Source organism: Ictidomys tridecemlineatus, chromosome 3 (genome assembly GCF_052094955.1).
Source record: "Ictidomys tridecemlineatus isolate mIctTri1 chromosome 3, mIctTri1.hap1, whole genome shotgun sequence".
Taxonomy (NCBI): Eukaryota; Metazoa; Chordata; class Mammalia; order Rodentia; family Sciuridae; genus Ictidomys; species Ictidomys tridecemlineatus.
In genome coordinates, this window is record NC_135479.1 from 52,194,838 (window position 1) to 52,211,817 (window position 16,980).

General features: G+C 48.8%; 2 protein-coding genes and 1 non-coding gene across 17 annotated transcripts in view; 2 read left to right on the forward strand and 1 right to left on the reverse strand.

The window, feature by feature from the left end:
* Positions 1 to 13,257, forward strand: part of Chd3 (chromodomain helicase DNA binding protein 3) — a 26,383-nt gene extending 13,126 nt beyond the window's left edge. For 5 of the 15 annotated variants that reach the window (XM_078042820.1, XM_078042824.1, XM_078042823.1 and 2 more), the window contains exons 17-40: positions 94 to 215; positions 373 to 546; positions 674 to 815; positions 1,037 to 1,168; positions 2,041 to 2,158; positions 2,372 to 2,496; positions 2,686 to 2,917; positions 3,243 to 3,409; positions 4,410 to 4,587; positions 5,010 to 5,075; positions 5,661 to 5,746; positions 5,904 to 6,037; positions 6,759 to 6,903; positions 7,076 to 7,238; positions 7,698 to 7,819; positions 7,945 to 8,077; positions 8,188 to 8,289; positions 8,484 to 8,609; positions 8,970 to 9,078; positions 9,269 to 9,401; positions 9,718 to 9,959; positions 10,984 to 11,147; positions 11,395 to 11,521; positions 11,995 to 13,257. In XM_078042820.1, the coding sequence (XP_077898946.1) occupies positions 94 to 215; positions 373 to 546; positions 674 to 815; positions 1,037 to 1,168; positions 2,041 to 2,158; positions 2,372 to 2,496; positions 2,686 to 2,917; positions 3,243 to 3,409; positions 4,410 to 4,587; positions 5,010 to 5,075; positions 5,661 to 5,746; positions 5,904 to 6,037; positions 6,759 to 6,903; positions 7,076 to 7,238; positions 7,698 to 7,819; positions 7,945 to 8,077; positions 8,188 to 8,289; positions 8,484 to 8,609; positions 8,970 to 9,078; positions 9,269 to 9,401; positions 9,718 to 9,959; positions 10,984 to 11,147; positions 11,395 to 11,521; positions 11,995 to 12,235 (3,483 nt within the window). In that variant the 3' untranslated portion in view covers positions 12,236 to 13,257. The remainder of the gene's footprint in view (positions 1 to 93; positions 216 to 372; positions 547 to 673; positions 816 to 1,036; positions 1,169 to 2,040; positions 2,159 to 2,371; positions 2,497 to 2,685; positions 2,918 to 3,242; positions 3,410 to 4,409; positions 4,588 to 5,009; positions 5,076 to 5,660; positions 5,747 to 5,903; positions 6,038 to 6,758; positions 6,904 to 7,075; positions 7,239 to 7,697; positions 7,820 to 7,944; positions 8,078 to 8,187; positions 8,290 to 8,483; positions 8,610 to 8,969; positions 9,079 to 9,268; positions 9,402 to 9,717; positions 9,960 to 10,983; positions 11,148 to 11,394; positions 11,522 to 11,994) is intronic. The other 10 variants (XM_078042826.1, XM_078042828.1, XM_078042833.1 and 7 more) reach the window with 6 other exon arrangements.
* Positions 6,349 to 6,487, forward strand: LOC120884671 (small Cajal body-specific RNA 21). The gene has a single exon (XR_005727093.1).
* Positions 13,258 to 13,867: 610 nt separating the features above from the next.
* Rnf227 (ring finger protein 227) lies at positions 13,868 to 16,961 on the reverse strand. The gene is made up of 2 exons (XM_005332828.5): positions 16,155 to 16,961; positions 13,868 to 16,083 (listed from the first exon to the last, which is right to left on the reverse strand). The coding sequence occupies exons 1-2, from the start codon at positions 16,666 to 16,668 to the stop codon at positions 16,028 to 16,030; spliced, it is 570 nt and encodes a 189-aa protein (XP_005332885.2). The 5' UTR covers positions 16,669 to 16,961; the 3' UTR covers positions 13,868 to 16,027.
* Positions 16,962 to 16,980: the final 19 nt, after the last annotated feature.

Consider the following 16,980-nt stretch of genomic DNA (forward strand, 5'->3'; position numbering starts at 1 on the left):
CAGGAGTTGGGGGAAGGGAACAGTCAATGTGGTGGATCAAACATTTGTCACTGATTAGCCTTTTCTCCTGCCTGTTTTTGCCCCATTTTCTAGTTTTTCAGGGTCCTCAATGGCTATAAGATAGATCACAAGTTGCTACTGACAGGAACCCCACTGCAGAATAATCTGGAGGAACTCTTTCATCTGCTAAACTTCCTCACCCCAGAGAGGTTTAAGTAAGTTGCTCACTAAGGGTAGTCTGCATAGAGAAAGCCACAGAGGCTCAGGAACTGGTAGAGAATGAATCTTGGATGGAGATTGGAGAATAAAGCCTGAGATTGGGGTCAAAGAATTTGACAGTTGTTCATTTCCTTATTTCCTCCTGTCTATTAGCAACTTGGAAGGCTTCCTGGAGGAGTTCGCTGACATATCCAAAGAGGACCAGATTAAGAAACTGCATGATTTGCTGGGACCTCACATGTTGCGGAGGCTCAAAGCAGATGTCTTTAAGAACATGCCAGCCAAGACAGAACTCATCGTTCGAGTGGAGCTGAGCCCCATGCAGAAGTGAGACATAAAGCAGGCTACTGGGGGTTGGGGATTTGGTGGTAGCTTTCCAGGAGTTAATGACCAAATACAATATCATAATTGCTTCCTCTATATATCTCCTCTATGCCCCTGACCTGGTCTTTAGGAAATACTACAAATACATCCTGACTCGAAATTTTGAGGCCTTGAATTCACGAGGCGGTGGGAACCAAGTGTCACTGCTTAACATCATGATGGATCTTAAGAAGTGCTGCAATCACCCATACCTCTTTCCTGTGGCTGCTATGGTAGATACAAAGAGCAGGGAACTGATAAAATGGCTAATACTCTGAAAACCTGGGAGAGACCATATTGCATGAGGGTGGAACTAGACCAGAAGGCCAAAGAATTGATTCTTGAGGAGTAGGAATTTGAAAGGTGGGGTAGATTTGGGTTTCTGGCTTTCCAGGCACACTAAGGATAAGGAGGCATGTTTCCTGACCCTTTCTTCCTTTTGCTTCCTATTCAGGAGTCCCCAAAACTTCCCAGTGGGGCTTATGAGGGTGGAGCACTTATTAAATCATCAGGGAAGCTCATGTTACTGCAGAAGATGCTGCGGAAGCTGAAAGAACAAGGACACAGAGTGCTCATCTTCTCGCAGGTGACCCATCCCCTCTGTTCTGTTTCTGCTTTCTGTTCCTCCCTTCTAGCCAGACCTTAATTCTTGATGTCTTTTCTATGACTGCTATGGTGTGATGGATTAGGAGATTCTACCCATAAGAGTGCCTAGCACAGCTACTTCATTCCTGGCTTCTGGTCCATGTTCCTAAGGCTTTTGGAAGTTAGAGTCCAGCTCCTGTTTAGCTGGTTAGGGGCAGGGTGCGGTGGAGCCATCTGCCTCTAGGAGGCCTCTGGAACTAGTGCTATTTCCTAACCTTCTTGATAGGTGGGGTCAAGGAACAAAGACCTTTTAGAAGTCCTATGAAAGCTACACTTCTGCTCTCCAGAAAACTGCACATACAGTTATATCATTTTTGTACAGATTTTTAGAAATCTTATGAACCCTGTGTTTTTTTTCTTTTTTTTTGGTACCAGAGATTGAACCCAGGGACATTCTACCACTGAGCCACACCCCAGCCCTATTTCGTATTTTATTTAGAGACAGGGTCTCATTGAGTTGCTTAGCACCTCACTATTGCTGAGGCTGGCTTTTAACTCACAATCCTCCTGTCTCAGCCTCCTGAGTTGCTGGGATTATAGGTGTGTGCCACCACATCCAGCTTTATGTACCCTTTTCTTAGGTCTCAGGGAACCTGTCTTAGTAGAAATGGTCTTTAATCAAGAGAATATGGCAAGAATGCAGAATAGTGAGCAGCTGGGAATAGGAGGAGGAAATACACTCGGTATGCTTAAGACAGGGCAGGAGTTCAGGTGTAAAGCTTGGGGTCAAATTTGAGTAAAGGGATAGTTTGAAGAGACTGGCCCATTCCACCGCCTTGGTATTTCAGACTCCTTCCTTTTCCCTTGCTGTAGATGACCAAAATGTTAGACTTGCTAGAAGACTTCTTAGACTACGAAGGCTACAAATATGAGCGCATTGATGGTGGTATCACTGGTGCCCTGAGGCAGGAAGCCATTGATCGATTCAATGGTAAGAGGGAGATCCCTTAGTTGCTGGTGGGTGTGTAAGGCCTGAGAAACCTGTGCCAGGTCCCTGGGACAAAAGGGGAGCTGGTACAGGGGGATATTGGACACTTAGGTTTTGAGTTGGAGTCATAGTCATTTGTAGTCAAGGAACATCTACAGCAGGTGGACAGAATACTGGGTACAGGAAAAACCTAGCCTCCTAATTCTCACCTCCTAGCTCCTGGGGCCCAACAGTTCTGCTTCCTCCTGTCTACCCGAGCTGGGGGCCTAGGCATCAATCTGGCGACTGCTGACACTGTTATCATCTTTGATTCTGACTGGAACCCCCACAATGACATCCAGGTGGGAACTTGCATCCTGGAGCCCCTGTGCCATTCAACAAGGAGATGTGGGTTCACAGAAAAGTGTATCATGCTGTGGGCTGGCTTAGAAATAAACCTCTTTGGGGAGTGGAGAGGGCCTTTCCCGAGCATGTGGCAGCTTCTCCCTGCCATTCCCCTGGCCCACCCCTGCTTTCTCTCATCCTTATAGGCTTTCAGCCGGGCTCACCGGATCGGCCAGGCCAACAAAGTGATGATTTACCGGTTTGTGACTCGCGCATCCGTGGAAGAGCGAATCACACAGGTAGCCAAGAGAAAGATGATGCTGACACACCTGGTGGTGCGGCCCGGGCTGGGCTCCAAGGCAGGGTCTATGTCCAAGCAGGAGCTTGATGACATCCTCAAATTTGGCACTGAGGAGCTATTCAAAGATGAAAATGAAGGTGAGAGCCTTTTCTGCAGCTCCTTGAAGCCAGCCCCTTCTCCGTGAAGCCAGGTCCTTTGAGCACTTCTCTACTTCAGCCCACCCTGGGAGAAAAGCATACTCCTCTGTAGCCTGTGAAGGAAGAAGAGTCTTCTTTCTAGTGGTCCTTGGAAGAGGGTTAGCCTCCTAAACAAACAAAAGAAAAACCCCTTGACATTGCTTCCAGGAAAAAAAGCCTTCCTTCCTGGGCCCCCAGAGTATATCCTTTTCTCCATTTTTGAAAAGGTGATGCCTGAGCTTCTGATTGGAACCCCAAGTTCTCTTTTGTTCCCCATCCCCACCAGGGGAGAACAAAGAGGAGGACAGCAGTGTGATCCACTATGACAATGAGGCCATTGCTCGGCTGTTGGACAGGAACCAGGATGCAACTGAGGATACTGATGTACAGAACATGAATGAGTATCTCAGTTCCTTCAAGGTGGCACAGTATGTTGTTCGGGAAGAAGACAAGGTGAGAGGTTTGGGGGCCAGGCATTGTCTATCACAGGTCGTCTTTCAAGGGCAGTGTCCTTTCACCAAACCTTGGAAGTAGGATTCTCCTTTGCTCTTTTTTATTTATTCTCTCATGTTAGCCTCTAGCAAAGAGCAATAGTGAACCTCAAAGAACTTCTTTTTTTAAAATATTTTTTTACTTGTTCTTTATAGTTGTGCATGACATTATAATGTATTTTGCGTGTTATACGTACATGGAGTATAACTTCCCCTTCTTGTAGCTGTACGTGATGTGGAATTACACTGGTTGTGTATTCATATATGAACATAGGAAAATTATGTCTGATTCATTCTACTGTCTTTTCTATTCCCAACCTCTCTTATTTCCCTTCATTTTCCTTTATCTAATCCAATGAACTTCTATTCCCTCCACCCATTGTGTATTAGCTTCCACATTTCAGACAGAATGTTTGGCCTTTTGTCAAACAGATTATTAATCTAATAGGTTAAACCAGACTTTGGAGAGAAACTTGGACATAGAAAGTTCTGGTAAACCTAGGAGAGTATCTCCTGAGTCAATGTAGGAGGAAGATGGAAGTATAGAAGAAGTTAGAAAAGAGGGCTAAAAGAGGCAGAGAACCAGGTACAGTGGCAGACACCTAAAATCACAGCTACTCAGGAGGCTGATTCAGGAGGATGGCAAGTTCAATGACAGCCTGAGCAACTTAGCAAGACTGACCCAAAATAAAAAAAATCAACAGGGCTGGGGATGTATCTGAGTGGGAAAGCATCTTGGGTTCCATTCCCAGTACCTCCAAAAAACAAAAAGATAGGAGAAGTACTTTGCATAGAATAAATGATACAGGAAATGATTGATGTCCAAAAACTTGAAGCAGAGCTGAGAAAGGGATCTAGGAGCAGCAAGCAGGATTTGATTGAGGCAGGAGAGTAGGGCTTTTGATGTTGCCAAATGACTGGTGAGGAAGGAGACTGCCAGCCTTTACTCTGCTGCCCTTCAGATTGAGGAGATCGAGCGAGAGATCATCAAACAGGAGGAGAATGTAGACCCTGACTACTGGGAAAAGCTGCTGAGGCATCACTATGAGCAGCAGCAGGAAGACCTCGCCCGGAACCTAGGCAAGGGCAAAAGGGTTCGCAAGCAAGTCAACTACAACGATGCTGCTCAGGAGGACCAAGGTAAGGACTGCACCAATGCAGGTGATGAGAAGGAAAGAGATGATGAGTAGGAACTTGGAGGCTGGGTCTGCTTAGAGGGAAAGAGAAGTCAAGAAGTCAGGGTCTTTTCCTGCAGAAAGAGAAAGTAGTTAGGAAGGATCAGTAGAAACTACCCAAAGGCCAGGTGGGTTGGCATGCAATTTAACTACCAGTGGGTTGTTTATAGTAGCTTTGGCAGGAGGCAGGGTGGTGGAGCAGAAGATGCCTTGGGACCAAATAGTGAATACAAATAGTTCAAGATACATGACCCAGAGTCAGGCTGTGGGCAGTGACCCCAGTGTCTCATGAGGGCTAAGGCCAGGGTGGAGGGGAGAAATCCAAGCAAAAAGGGTCCCAGCATGGCTAATCCAGGAGTCACCACTGAGTCTTTTCTACCCTCACAGATAACCAATCAGAATACTCAGTAGGGTCAGAGGAGGAAGATGAAGACTTTGATGAGCGTCCTGAAGGTGGCACATTTTCCTTTCTCCCTCAGCTCTTCCCATTTCACTTCCCAACTTTCTTTTTAGGCCTACTGTTTTTGAACAAATAAAAGTGCTTTTTTTATTTTTGGGGGGGGGGTTTGGGTAGAAAAACTAGATTGCAGATGAGCAAAAAGGAAAAAATGCTGATAATCTCCCCACTGTTAAAATTTGGAGTTTACAGCCAGGCATGGTGGTGCATGCTTGTAATCCTAGTCACTTGGGAGGCTGAGTCAGGAGGGGGATCACTTGAACCCAGGAGTTCAAGGCCAGCCCGGGCAACATAGCAACACCCTGTCCCCCTGCAAAAATAAATAAATAAATAAATAAATAACCCAAAGTGGTTACATCATTTTACCTTTCCAGAAGGAATCTTGCCTGTGTCAAATAAATATTTGACATGACTTGATTCTTTTAGATTTACTGGGTTGATAGTTCTGCAAGTAGTTGGAAGAAAATTAGAAATGAATGTGACACAACTATTCCTATGTGTCAATCTGTGGGAAGGGGTGTGGAAGAGGTCTGAGTCTTAGAGGAGGTAGATCTATTAATCAGGGTCACCCCCATCCTCAGGACGTCGACAGTCAAAAAGGCAGCTCCGAAATGAGAAGGACAAGCCCCTGCCTCCACTGCTGGCTCGAGTTGGGGGCAACATTGAGGTGAGAATTGGGCCCAGCCTCCTGTGTATTCTCTAAGGAGAGAATGAGGGCTGCAGGGAGAGAGAATTGAAAATTGAGGTCTGGATCACTAAAGTAAAAAGGACCAAGACCTAAAACCTGGTCATTTATAACCCCTGCCTTCTTGCTCTATCCTCAGGTGTTGGGATTCAACACCCGTCAGCGGAAGGCTTTCCTCAATGCTGTGATGCGCTGGGGAATGCCGCCACAGGATGCCTTCACCACACAGTGGCTGGTACGAGACCTGAGGGGCAAGACTGAGAAGGAGTTCAAGTGAGTATGGGTGATTCAGGGGTGATTCAGTTGACGGGGTAAGAACTTTGGGTATTACTTTGATTTTCTTTTTTTCTTTTTTTTAAAGAGAGAGAGAGGGAGAGAGAGAGAATTTTTTTAATATTTATTTTTCAGCGGATACAACATCTTTGTTTGTATGTGGCGCTGAGGATCAAACCCGGGCCACACGCATGCCAGGCGAGCGCGCTACCGCTTGAGCCACATCCCCAGCCCTACTTTGATTTTCTGGGCCACCATATGATGTTATCTTACTCACCTGATCACCACTTACCCTGCCATGCTGTGTCTCCTGGCTCAGTTTCCTGGGGGTGGGCTCAGCCTACACCACCTCCCCTCAGCTGAGCCTAGAATAGAGGGGCCAGGCACCCTCCTTCATGGGAGAGGTATTTAAGGAAGGCGCCTCGCCTGGGCTGGCCTAGCCTCACATTTACTTGGCCATGATAACCTGGCAGGAGGAGCTGGTGGAAAGGATGAATAACTGACTGATGGGGCCCAGGAACAAAGTATCAAAGCCCAGGATACATATACAGAGAGAGAAGTCAATAGGAGAGTTAGGATTTGGAGGGCTGAGAGCTGAGAGGCCCCATGGGGATGAGAGCCCTAGAGGTACCTGGGGAGTTGGGGTTTAGGGGTTCAATAATCTGTGCCTTAAATCCTTTCTAAGTCTCCCTAACCTTCCTCCTACCCCCATCCTCCTCAGGGCCTATGTGTCTTTGTTCATGCGCCATTTGTGTGAGCCTGGTGCAGATGGCTCTGAAACCTTTGCTGATGGAGTCCCTCGGGAGGGACTGAGTCGCCAGCAGGTGTTGACCCGCATTGGAGTCATGTCTCTTGTCAAGAAGAAGGTATCAATCTTCCCTCACCCTAAGAATCAGGGCAACCACTTAGACTCTGTTTTTCCTCTGCCTTCTGTCCTCAAATTATGGGCTCAGGCTGGTTGTAGACAGAAGGGACCAGAGCATCCTGTTTGTCTAGTGCCTGGAGCTAACCCCTGTCTCTACAATAACCTTTCCCCAGGTACAGGAATTTGAGCACATCAATGGGCGCTGGTCAATGCCGGAGCTGATGCCTGATCCCAGCGCTGACTCCAAGCGCTCTTCTAGAGCTTCCTCTCCTACCAAAACATCTCCCACCACTCCTGAGGCTTCTGCTACCAATAGTCCTTGCACCTCTAAACCTGGTAATCAGGATTCCAGGTGGCAGGAGAGAGAGAGATGGGGTCAAGAGTCAGAGATGGAACCCCTGCTTTCCTCATTGTATTCGTCAATCTTGCATGATTATAACAGGAAACCTATGGCTAACTTTTTAAAAGAGTTTTGAGTTCATGATTATGGTGGTCCAAGGTCAAAGGGCCACACAAAGGTGATGGCCTTCTTGCTGGCACAGTCCCAAGGTAGGGTAAAACATCACAGAGGAGGGGACAGAGAGTGCATGTCCCTAGGATTCATCATGGGGCTCCACCTTGATAACCTCACCTAATCCTGATCACTTCCCAAAGATCCTCCTCTACACACCATGGTTGGATTAAGTGTCCCCCCTCCTAGTACCTCACAGTGGGGATTAAATTTTAACATGTGAACCCTTGGAGGACACTTCAATCACATCCAAACCATAGTACTGTTCTGCCTTCCTCCTATAGCTACTCCTGCTCCAAGTGAGAAAGGAGATGGCATAAGGACACCTCTTGATAAGGAAGAAGCTGGCAACCAGGAGGAGAAGCCAGAGAAGAATAGCAAAATTGGGGAGAAGATGGAGACAGAGGTATGCCTTCTCTTTATCCTCTCCTCTGAGGAGAGGGGAGGAAGGGTCTTGGGAGATGTATCTTAGTAGCCAGGTACCTGGGAGTCAGTCCTCTGGCTGATCTTGACTCTCTTATCCTCCTCCAGACTGATGCCCCAAGCCCAGCCCCATCACTTGGGGAGCGACTGGAGCCAAGGAAGATTCCCCTAGAGGATGAAGTGCCAGTGCCTGGAGAGATGGAGCCTGAACCTGGGTACCGAGGGGACAGAGATAAGTCAGGTGGGTGCTTGGCCCTAAGGGTGATGGGAGGATTAGAATTTGGGAGTTCCCTTTTCTGGTGTCAGGGGAATGAAGGTGACATCCTTCCTATCCCCTGCCCCCTCCCACAGCCACAGAGTCGACGCCAGGAGAAAGGGGGGAGGAGAAGCCGTTGGATGGACAGGAACACAGGGAGAGGCCGGAGGGGGAAACAGGGGATTTGGGCAAGAGAGGTAATGGGTGGAAGGACTGGACACTTGGACGCTTGGGTCCTTGAGGGGATCAGGGGAGGTGGAGTCTGGGAGACCAAATGGCCTGGGTCCTGGGTGGGTAGCTATTGGAAAGGCCAGTACAGTACAGGTAGTAAGTAGTTTTGGGAACTGGAAGGAGGTGTCCTGAGGTGTGAGCTTTGCCCTGTCTGCCCTAGCAGAAGATATAAAAGGGGACCGGGAGCTTCGACCTGGGCCTCATGAGCCAAGGTCCAACGGGCGCCGTGAGGAGAAGGTGGAGAAGCCACGGTTCATGTTCAATATTGCTGACGGTGGTTTCACAGGTGGGAGAGGTTCTTCCTAGTATCTGCTTCTCACTGGGATCTGCCCAACCTCCTAGGGTTTCTCATTTTGCCTGAAGCTACTTTTAATTCTAAAATGGTGAATGCTGAATCTGATCCTTGCTTTAAGTCTTCCTAAGTGTACTACCAAACTCCACACGTCTCTAATCTCACCTTTATTCTCAATCTTAGAATATGACTTTGTTCATAATCAATTTTATTCCTCATTTCTAAGCCAGCTTTATTCATTCCCCCTAAGTAGACTTTAGTACTCTATAATTTTTCATTTTCTCATCTATACCTGTCTGTCAGGAAGGATGTGGTTTGCAAACCCCTGATGCCTCTGTCTGCTGTCCCCTCCAGAGCTTCATACCCTGTGGCAGAATGAAGAACGGGCAGCTATTTCCTCTGGGAAACTCAATGAGATCTGGCACCGAAGACATGACTACTGGCTTCTGGCTGGGATTGTCCTGTATCCTTTGATACAAGTACCAAAGGTTCTCTTAACCAGGAGAGAGGGTAACTACAGGAGGAGATGAGTCCACACACAGGGAAGGGAGGCTTGTACCACACTTCGGAAGATCAGACCAAAAGGAAAAAACATTTATAGCCCAAAACATCCCTGTTAAATTCCTTGATGGTCCCCTTTCCTTAATCAACAGCCACGGCTATGCACGGTGGCAGGACATCCAGAATGATGCTCAATTTGCCATTATTAATGAACCATTTAAAACTGAAGCCAATAAGGGGAACTTTCTGGAGATGAAAAATAAGTTCCTGGCCCGGAGGTTCAAGGTGGGAACAAGGGAAGAAAGGAATAGGGTTGAAGAGAAACAGGTCAAAATTGGGACCAGATCTGATTGGAACGCAGGGAAGGAAAGTTAATACTTTGAGGGTTGTGGCAAAGTTTGAGGCCAATTCCAAAGTGTAACTTTGTGTTGGGGACTGAGGTCTGAATCAGGGTTGACACTGGGGTTGCAGTTAGTATGGAGCAGCAGGTACCCTGGTCCAGCAGTGAGGGAGGATGGGTCTCCAGTGCTGTGTCTGGTCCATCATCTTGCTCACCTCTGAATAGTAGAGCCCTGCTTTCACCCCAACCCTGTGCCCTCAGCTCCTGGAGCAGGCGCTGGTGATCGAGGAGCAGCTGCGGCGGGCGGCCTACCTGAACCTGTCACAGGAGCCGGCGCACCCCGCCATGGCCCTCCACGCCCGCTTTGCCGAGGCCGAGTGCCTAGCCGAGAGCCACCAGCACCTCTCCAAGGAGTCGCTGGCGGGGAACAAGCCGGCCAACGCCGTCCTGCACAAGGGTAAGGGCCGCGGCGGCCCCGCGCGGGGGAGGGCCCACAACGCTGCGTAAGTCTTCACCCCGCACCCCTCAAAATCTTCCCACCCCTCTGACCCCCTTTACCCTCTGAACCATCCCCCTCTGACCTCTAACCCTATCCCTGACCCCTTAGTTTTTAGCTTTTAGCACTTGTGCAAGTCAGCCCTCTTCCATGCCTGATAGTGGTCATGTCAGTGCCCACCAGAGGTACTCCTCCGGTTGCGTGTCTTGTCTACACAGTAGAGCCTCTTCCTGTGTGGTAGAATTTCACACACCTGTCATACTGCTAATGCCATCCAACTTGAGGTCTTGGCCTATGTATACACCACAAAGGTCCTTAGTTCTTGTCTCACAGATCATATTCCCTCACATATTCACCCTGTGAGGCAGAAATTACCACCCATCCACCCTCTGACCCTGTGAAACTTCCCTTTGACCTTCAACCCTTTTCCCATACCCTCTTACCTTGATGATTATAGATTAAATACCAAAGCCCTTTAACCATCTAATCCTGCCTGGTATAGTGACTGACTCCTGGCCCCTTTGATCCCTGTTCTATTCATGGAATCTATAATGCTGACCCTCTAACCTCCTCTCCCCTTACATATTAAAACCTGGATTTCTGAAACCTTGGATACCACTGACCACCTCCCACACCTCCTGACTATTTCCTCCCCATCATCCCCAATCCCCCAACCTCACTCTTCCAGTATGGGATGTTCTGACAACTCCCCGCCCCCATGTCTTCCAATATCCTCCCCTACCTCTCTTTTCTCCCATTTCTCCTTTTTCTTGTTTCTCTCCATCTGTCCTCTGTGATGATCTGGTCTCTCTTTTTCCTGACACTTTCCTGAGTCATTCTTTTTCTGTCTACTTTTTTATTGCTCTCTTCTATTGCTTCTGTCACTTGTCTCTGGTTCTTTGATGTCTGTGTCTTCCTCTTTATTTTTCTGACTGTATCTGTCCATCTGACTCCTTGTCACTTTTCCTGGCTCCATCTCTCTCTTTCCCTGTCTTTCTCTTGCCCTTCTTTCTCCGTGGCCCGGGCCCCAGTTCTGAACCAGCTGGAGGAGTTGCTGAGCGACATGAAGGCGGATGTGACCCGCCTGCCAGCCACGCTGTCCCGAATACCCCCCATCGCAGCCCGCCTTCAGATGTCCGAGCGCAGCATCCTCAGCCGGCTGGCCAGCAAGGGCACGGAGCCTCACCCCACACCGGTAACCCTCTTTCCCCCTAACTTGTTTTCCCTCTCGGTGCACCTCCTTCACACACACAAACACTTCCATCAGAATCCTATACCATATGGAAAAACCACCTGCTAGACCTCAGTCTTCACCCTTGAGTGAGTCTCCCTGCCTGTGTTACACCCCTCAGTAGTTCTGGAATGTGGCTTTTGTTCCCATACATCCATCTTTCCTCTTAAAGACTATGGATTAACTAACCTCAGCTTGCTTTCTATTTCAGGCCTTCCCCCCGGGTCCCTACGCCACACCTCCGGGGTACGGGGCGGCCTTCAACGCCGCACCCGTAGGGGCCCTGGCTGCCGCAGGCGCCAATTACAGCCAGATGCCTGCAGGGTCCTTCATCACAGGTCAGCTGGTGCTTCTAATTCCCGCTTCTCCCACTTCTTCTTTGCCAAGCCTCATCCCTGCTCAGCTTCCTTGTCCTGCTGTAGCTATCTCATTTCCTTGCATGTGTCCAGTACCAGGGAATGGAGTTGTTCCGGGCTTCATTCTACCCATCCCTTTCTTAACTCTTCTTCTGTCCCCATTGTCAAAAAACCTCACCCAGTATTTTAGTGGTTCTGTGGCTTGGTATCTCCCATACCAGCCTCCTCCATCTGGGTTACCTCAAGGGAAAGTGAACATGAATTCAGAGGGATAGAGTGAGAGTTGGAACATGCATTCAGTCATATGGAGAATCTGAGGGAGGGAGCTTCGCCCTGGTCTTCCCACCCTTACCTAAGAAAATTGGGAAGTGGTAGTGGTAAGAGTATATTAATGTTCAGAAGTAACATTTGAGAGCAATGTGGGGATTGATCTTTCCTTACTCCTTTCCAAACAGCCGCCACCAACGGCCCTCCAGTGCTGGTGAAGAAGGAGAAGGAAATGGTGGGGGCACTGGTGTCAGACGGGCTGGATCGGAAGGAGCCCAGAGCCGGGGAGGTGATCTGTATAGACGACTGACTGGATCCCAGGCCTGCCCTTCACCCAGGCCCCGTCCCAGAGGCCGACCCCCTGCTCAGGCCCTGGGGCCTGCTGCCAGTTCTCCGTCTTCTCCACCCCTTGGGCCGCCATTGGGCTAAAAGCCCCTTTGCCCCTCTATAACTCCTCTCTTCAAGAAGGGACCCTTGTCTTTCCATCCCTATACACCTTTCCCACCAAGCTTTAAAGGCTGTGCTGGTGTGAAGTGGTCTGGGTGGGAGATGGTTAGCTGGGTCTTCCAAGTACCTTTATCCCCCCCACTGCCAAATATACACAGCTTCCCAGTAAATGGTTGTCAGGAGGAAAGAGATGGAGCCTCTGCCATATCAGCTTCACCTCTTGCAGAAGTGGGGGATTAGCCTTGCCTGGCCTTTAGGAACTTTTGTGGGAAGAAGAGCTTCAAAGAGAGGAGGGGTACTTTTAGAGAGGAATGAAAATGAGTCCTGGGAGGGAGAAGGGAAGAGGAAGGGTGGCTGCATGTTACCTTCCCCTACCTCTCCCCAAATGAAGGGTGGAGCAGCTATGAGGGAGGGAGTCTATTGCTGTTCAGCCTCAGAATAAAGGCGCCATTCACTGGCTCAGTTACCTCCTGTGTACCGCCATCTTGTGTTGGGAAACTTACCCCACTCCCTAGGTACCAAGGACCACCCCCACAAAGAAAGTAATGGTTGGGCGATACTCCCTCAAGCCAAAGAGGAGCTCCCCAATCTGATCTAGGAACCCAGGTAACCTAGAAAGGCGGGGAGAGAAAAAGCCGGCCAGACATGGGGGCAGCCCCCAACTCTGCCACTCAGGTTCCTGAGGGACTTACCTTTCCTTTTCAAAGCCTGGTTACAGACTAAATGTGAGTGAGCCAGGCAGGGGGACCTAGTTAGGGGACTACCTTGCCTGTGGGACCAGAGCAACATAGTGGAGGGCAGGCTAGGGAGATGTGGGCATTCCCCCTTTCTAGGAGGGGTTGGGGAGTGGCAGTTTGCATGGCGAACCTCCCACTTCCTCATTGCTGCCCCTTCACTTTCTTGCTGCCCCTTTCCCAGTCTCTTCACACCCACTCCTGGTCTGTCCCAGTCCCCTCTTCTGTATCAGGTTTATTGGTTGTACATATAAATTATACTTTCCTTTCTGTGTGCTCTGTTATTTTGGCTGAGGGAGTTCTTGGGTGGGAAAGGGATAAAAAAAAAAAAAAAAGTATTGCTTTCTGCCATTTTGTATCATCTGTCTTTTTCTCCCCCGCCCCCACCTTTTTTAACTTGTGACTTTCCTTTACCTCATTTTTGTCTCTGAATCATTCACTAAAACTGGACCCTTTTTCCAACGTCAGCTGTGTGATGAGCTCAGTGTAGAGGAGGGTGAGCAGGATCCCTGTGTGGCTTTGTGGCTTCAATGGAGTATAGAGAGGGAGCAGGCTTCCTTGACAGAGGTACAGTGGGAGGAGTGCCTGACAAGGAGTCAAAATTGCCTTCAAGTCCTTTGATCATCCTCTTCCCTTTAATGCTTAGTTCCCGTAAGAGTCAGTAGAGGTCACTACAGCTCCATAGGTTCAATTTCATATGAAGTACAGGTACTTTTGTTGTTGTTGTTGTTTTTAAGGGTTAGGGGTCAGACCTGCAATAGTGCCAGAGATGTGAACTGCTAAGACACTACCTTGGCATGTATTGTTCACTAACAGAAGCTTTCAGAAGCTGAGCAAGGCCAAACCCTTTATTCCTAAGGCTATTTCAAAAAATAAGAGATATGCAACAAACATTTATTGAATATCTACTGTACATGAACACTGTGTTTGGCCCTGGAGATAAAAGTCACAAGTTAGTCAAGGCTCCCATGTAGCTTCTACTTAGTAGAGTACACCCATAAAATGTGAAATATGAGAAAATAAAAGGAAAAATCCAATATGTTACAAAGGATGGGGAAAATAGTGCTCAAAAAAGGGAACATTTAAACTGAGAGTTAAGAACAGGAAAATACCAAATACATGTTTAGTTGGGTGTAGTGTGCATGCCTATAATCCCTGCAGTTCAGGAGGCTGAAACAAGAGTATTACAAGTTCAAGGCCACCCTTGGCAACTTGGCAAGACCGTCTCAAAATCAAAAATTTTTTAAAAGCCAAGCACAGTGGCACATACCTGTAATCTCAGATGCTGGAGAGGCTGAGGCAGGAGGATTCCCAAGTTGAGGCCCTAAGCAACTTAGCAAGATCCTGTCAGAATATAAAGGGCTGGGGATGTAGCTCAGAGGTAAAGTACCTTGGATTCAATCCCCAATTCTGCAAAACAAGCAAAATAAATCCAGGAACATGGAGATTTACCCAGGTGTAGAGCATTCCTGTAATTCCAGTGACTCAGGAGGCTGAGGAGGCCAGCCTCAGCAATTTAGTGAGACCCTGCCTCAACATATTAAAAAAAGGTGGGGGGGGGGCTGGAGATGTACCTCAAGGGTAGAGTGCCTGGTTCAATCCCTAGTAGCACACAAAAAGTTTCTAGTCTAAAAATAAATGCATACTTTCACAACTTGTCAATAATAATAAAGCTTAGAGACAAAGCTAAACAACCAGGATCCATACTTATCACTTTTTTGAGGTGGAGTAGATGGCGTTTGCCATCCTTCAGTCTCAACCTCTTTCAGTCTCAGCCTCTGAGTAGCTGGGATTACAGGTACGAACCACCACACCCAGCTTAAGTTCACATTTTATAACTCAGAAAAAAATGTAATACAATAGCTTCTTCAGCAATAGAATGATATTTAGACCTTTCAATAAGATAGTATATGGATTGTTTTAAATCATCTGTCCACAGACGATATCTTAAGAGTGTCTAGGATCTTGACCAATACTTCTTAAACTTTTCATGCGCACAGATCACACAGAATCAGAATCTAATTCAGTAAATTTGGGATCTTGAGATTCTACACTTCCAACAAGCTCCACACTGACACCAACACTGCCGGTCCTTGACCATGACTCTACTCTTAAGATATTTATAGGTATGTAATAAAATAGCATTCACAGCATGCAATAGGTAAGGTTTTCATTACAGGACACAAGTTTAAAATTATAAAAGCACCTTTTTTTCAGTAGTGCCAGGGTGTCCCTGTGACTATAAAAAATACAGATAATATAAAAAGTTTATATTTTGATGATTTTACCAAATGACTCTCCTTTCGTCTTCTTAAAAAGGTGTTTAGTTGTAGATGGACACAATATCTTTATTTATTTTTATATGGTCCTAAGGATCGAACCCAGGGCCTCACGCGTGCGAGCCAAGCGCTCTATTATTGAGCTACCCTTGATAAACCCTAATTAGGTGTCTCATATGATGTGCTCTAGCCCGTCGAATACCTGCCCTAGCAGACTGAAGAGAGATTGTGAAATGAAGCAAGGACCTATTCATAGGCAGGGAGGCATCTCAGTAATTTCTGGAACAGACTAGGAGTAGGGAGACAACAGGCATACCAACATCCTTACATGCCAGAGAAGTGAAATTAACATGCCATGAAAATTAGCCTCTTTCTCATTCCATCTTTTTAAAATATTCAAACCATTGACAACTGCTAAAATGGGACCTGTTGCTCCCACACACCACAGAGGCCCTGGACAAAAGCCAAAGCCACAGCTAAGAAAACAGTCTGTTTTCTTCCCACAGCAATGTAGGCTTTGTTTATATCATCCCTGGGCCTGAAAATGTAATGCTGGCAATCAGTAGATGGGGGCGAGTTTGTCTAGGAGGCTCCCAGCTCAGCATCAACATCTCCCAAGGCGTTTCCTTCTGCCCTGGCTCAACTCCATCACGTGCCAATACCGGGATCGGAGGGGGTAGTCTTGACATCAGTCCCCTGTACTAAAGCACGCCTGAGGCTGCAGCTCCCACTTTTCTTCTGCCATAGCTTCTGTTACTCGGTTACATCGTGCAACAGGTCACGTGGGCAATGTCCTTGATCTCTGGACAGTAGAGCACTATGAGAAAGAAGATTTAGTAGCAGAAGGAAGCAACCGAACCCTAGCGTTCCCCCAGGATCTGCTCTCACCGTTGCTAGGCAGCGGACGCCGCCAGCGGCGCGCGGGCGCCAGGACCCTATCCCAGAGCCGCAGGAGAGCGCGCCACCCTGCGCTTCTAGGGCCCGCCCCCTCCTCGCACTCCTCTTCCTCGTCGTCTGCCTCTCCTTCGCCGCTTTCCTTGGCCAGGCTCCCCGCCTCATTTCGCTCGCGCGCAGCCCGCGCTTTTTCCTCCAGTCGTGACCACAGGCCTGGGTCCACAGCGACCTCCGTGACGCCGCCACGCGGAAGCGGGGAGGGCGCGCGGCAGAAAGGACACGTGATGACGCGGCGCAGGCGCACCACGCGCGCGGCCGCACCGCTGCCCTCGCCTCGCGCCGCCAGCTCGCGCAGGCAGGCGGTGCAGAGCGTGTGGCCGCAGCGGGCGCGCGCTGTGCCAGGTAGGCGACGGGGCGCGCGGCTCTCGAGGTTGAAGGGCCGGTAGCAGATATTGCAGTCCAGCTCGCTTCGCTCGGGAAGAGAGGGCACCCTCACTAGGAGCTGCATCGTACCCGCCACAGATTTTAGGGTGCCGCTCACTCAGCGGTGGACAGAGCAAGCGAACCTTCTTGTGGCCCGGGTCCGGTCCTGGGGCCCGCGCCGCGGCCTCTCGTCTCTTTTAATAGTGAGGTTCTGCCCTCGAGGCGTCAGGTGGCTGTGTGGCCACTCCCTTCCGCGGCACGCGTGGGGGCGGTGGAGGCGCGAGGCCCGGAATGCCAGCGTTGGCGGAATACGGGAGGAGGGCCAGGAGGTGTGGGGATTATTCTGGGGGGCACACCTTGCATTGTCCCCTACGCGAACTTCTTCACCTCCAGCACA

Bases quoted from the DNA above. Each gene is read 5' to 3' on its own strand.
- Rnf227 (XM_005332828.5), bottom strand. From the start codon at position 16,668: ATGCAGCTCCTAGTGAGGGTGCCCTCTCTTCCCGAGCGAAGCGAGCTG. The intron at 16,084-16,154 runs GTGAGAGCAGAT...TCTTTCTCATAG, and splicing joins GCGTCCGCTGCCTAGCAACG to TGCTCTACTGTCCAGAGATC.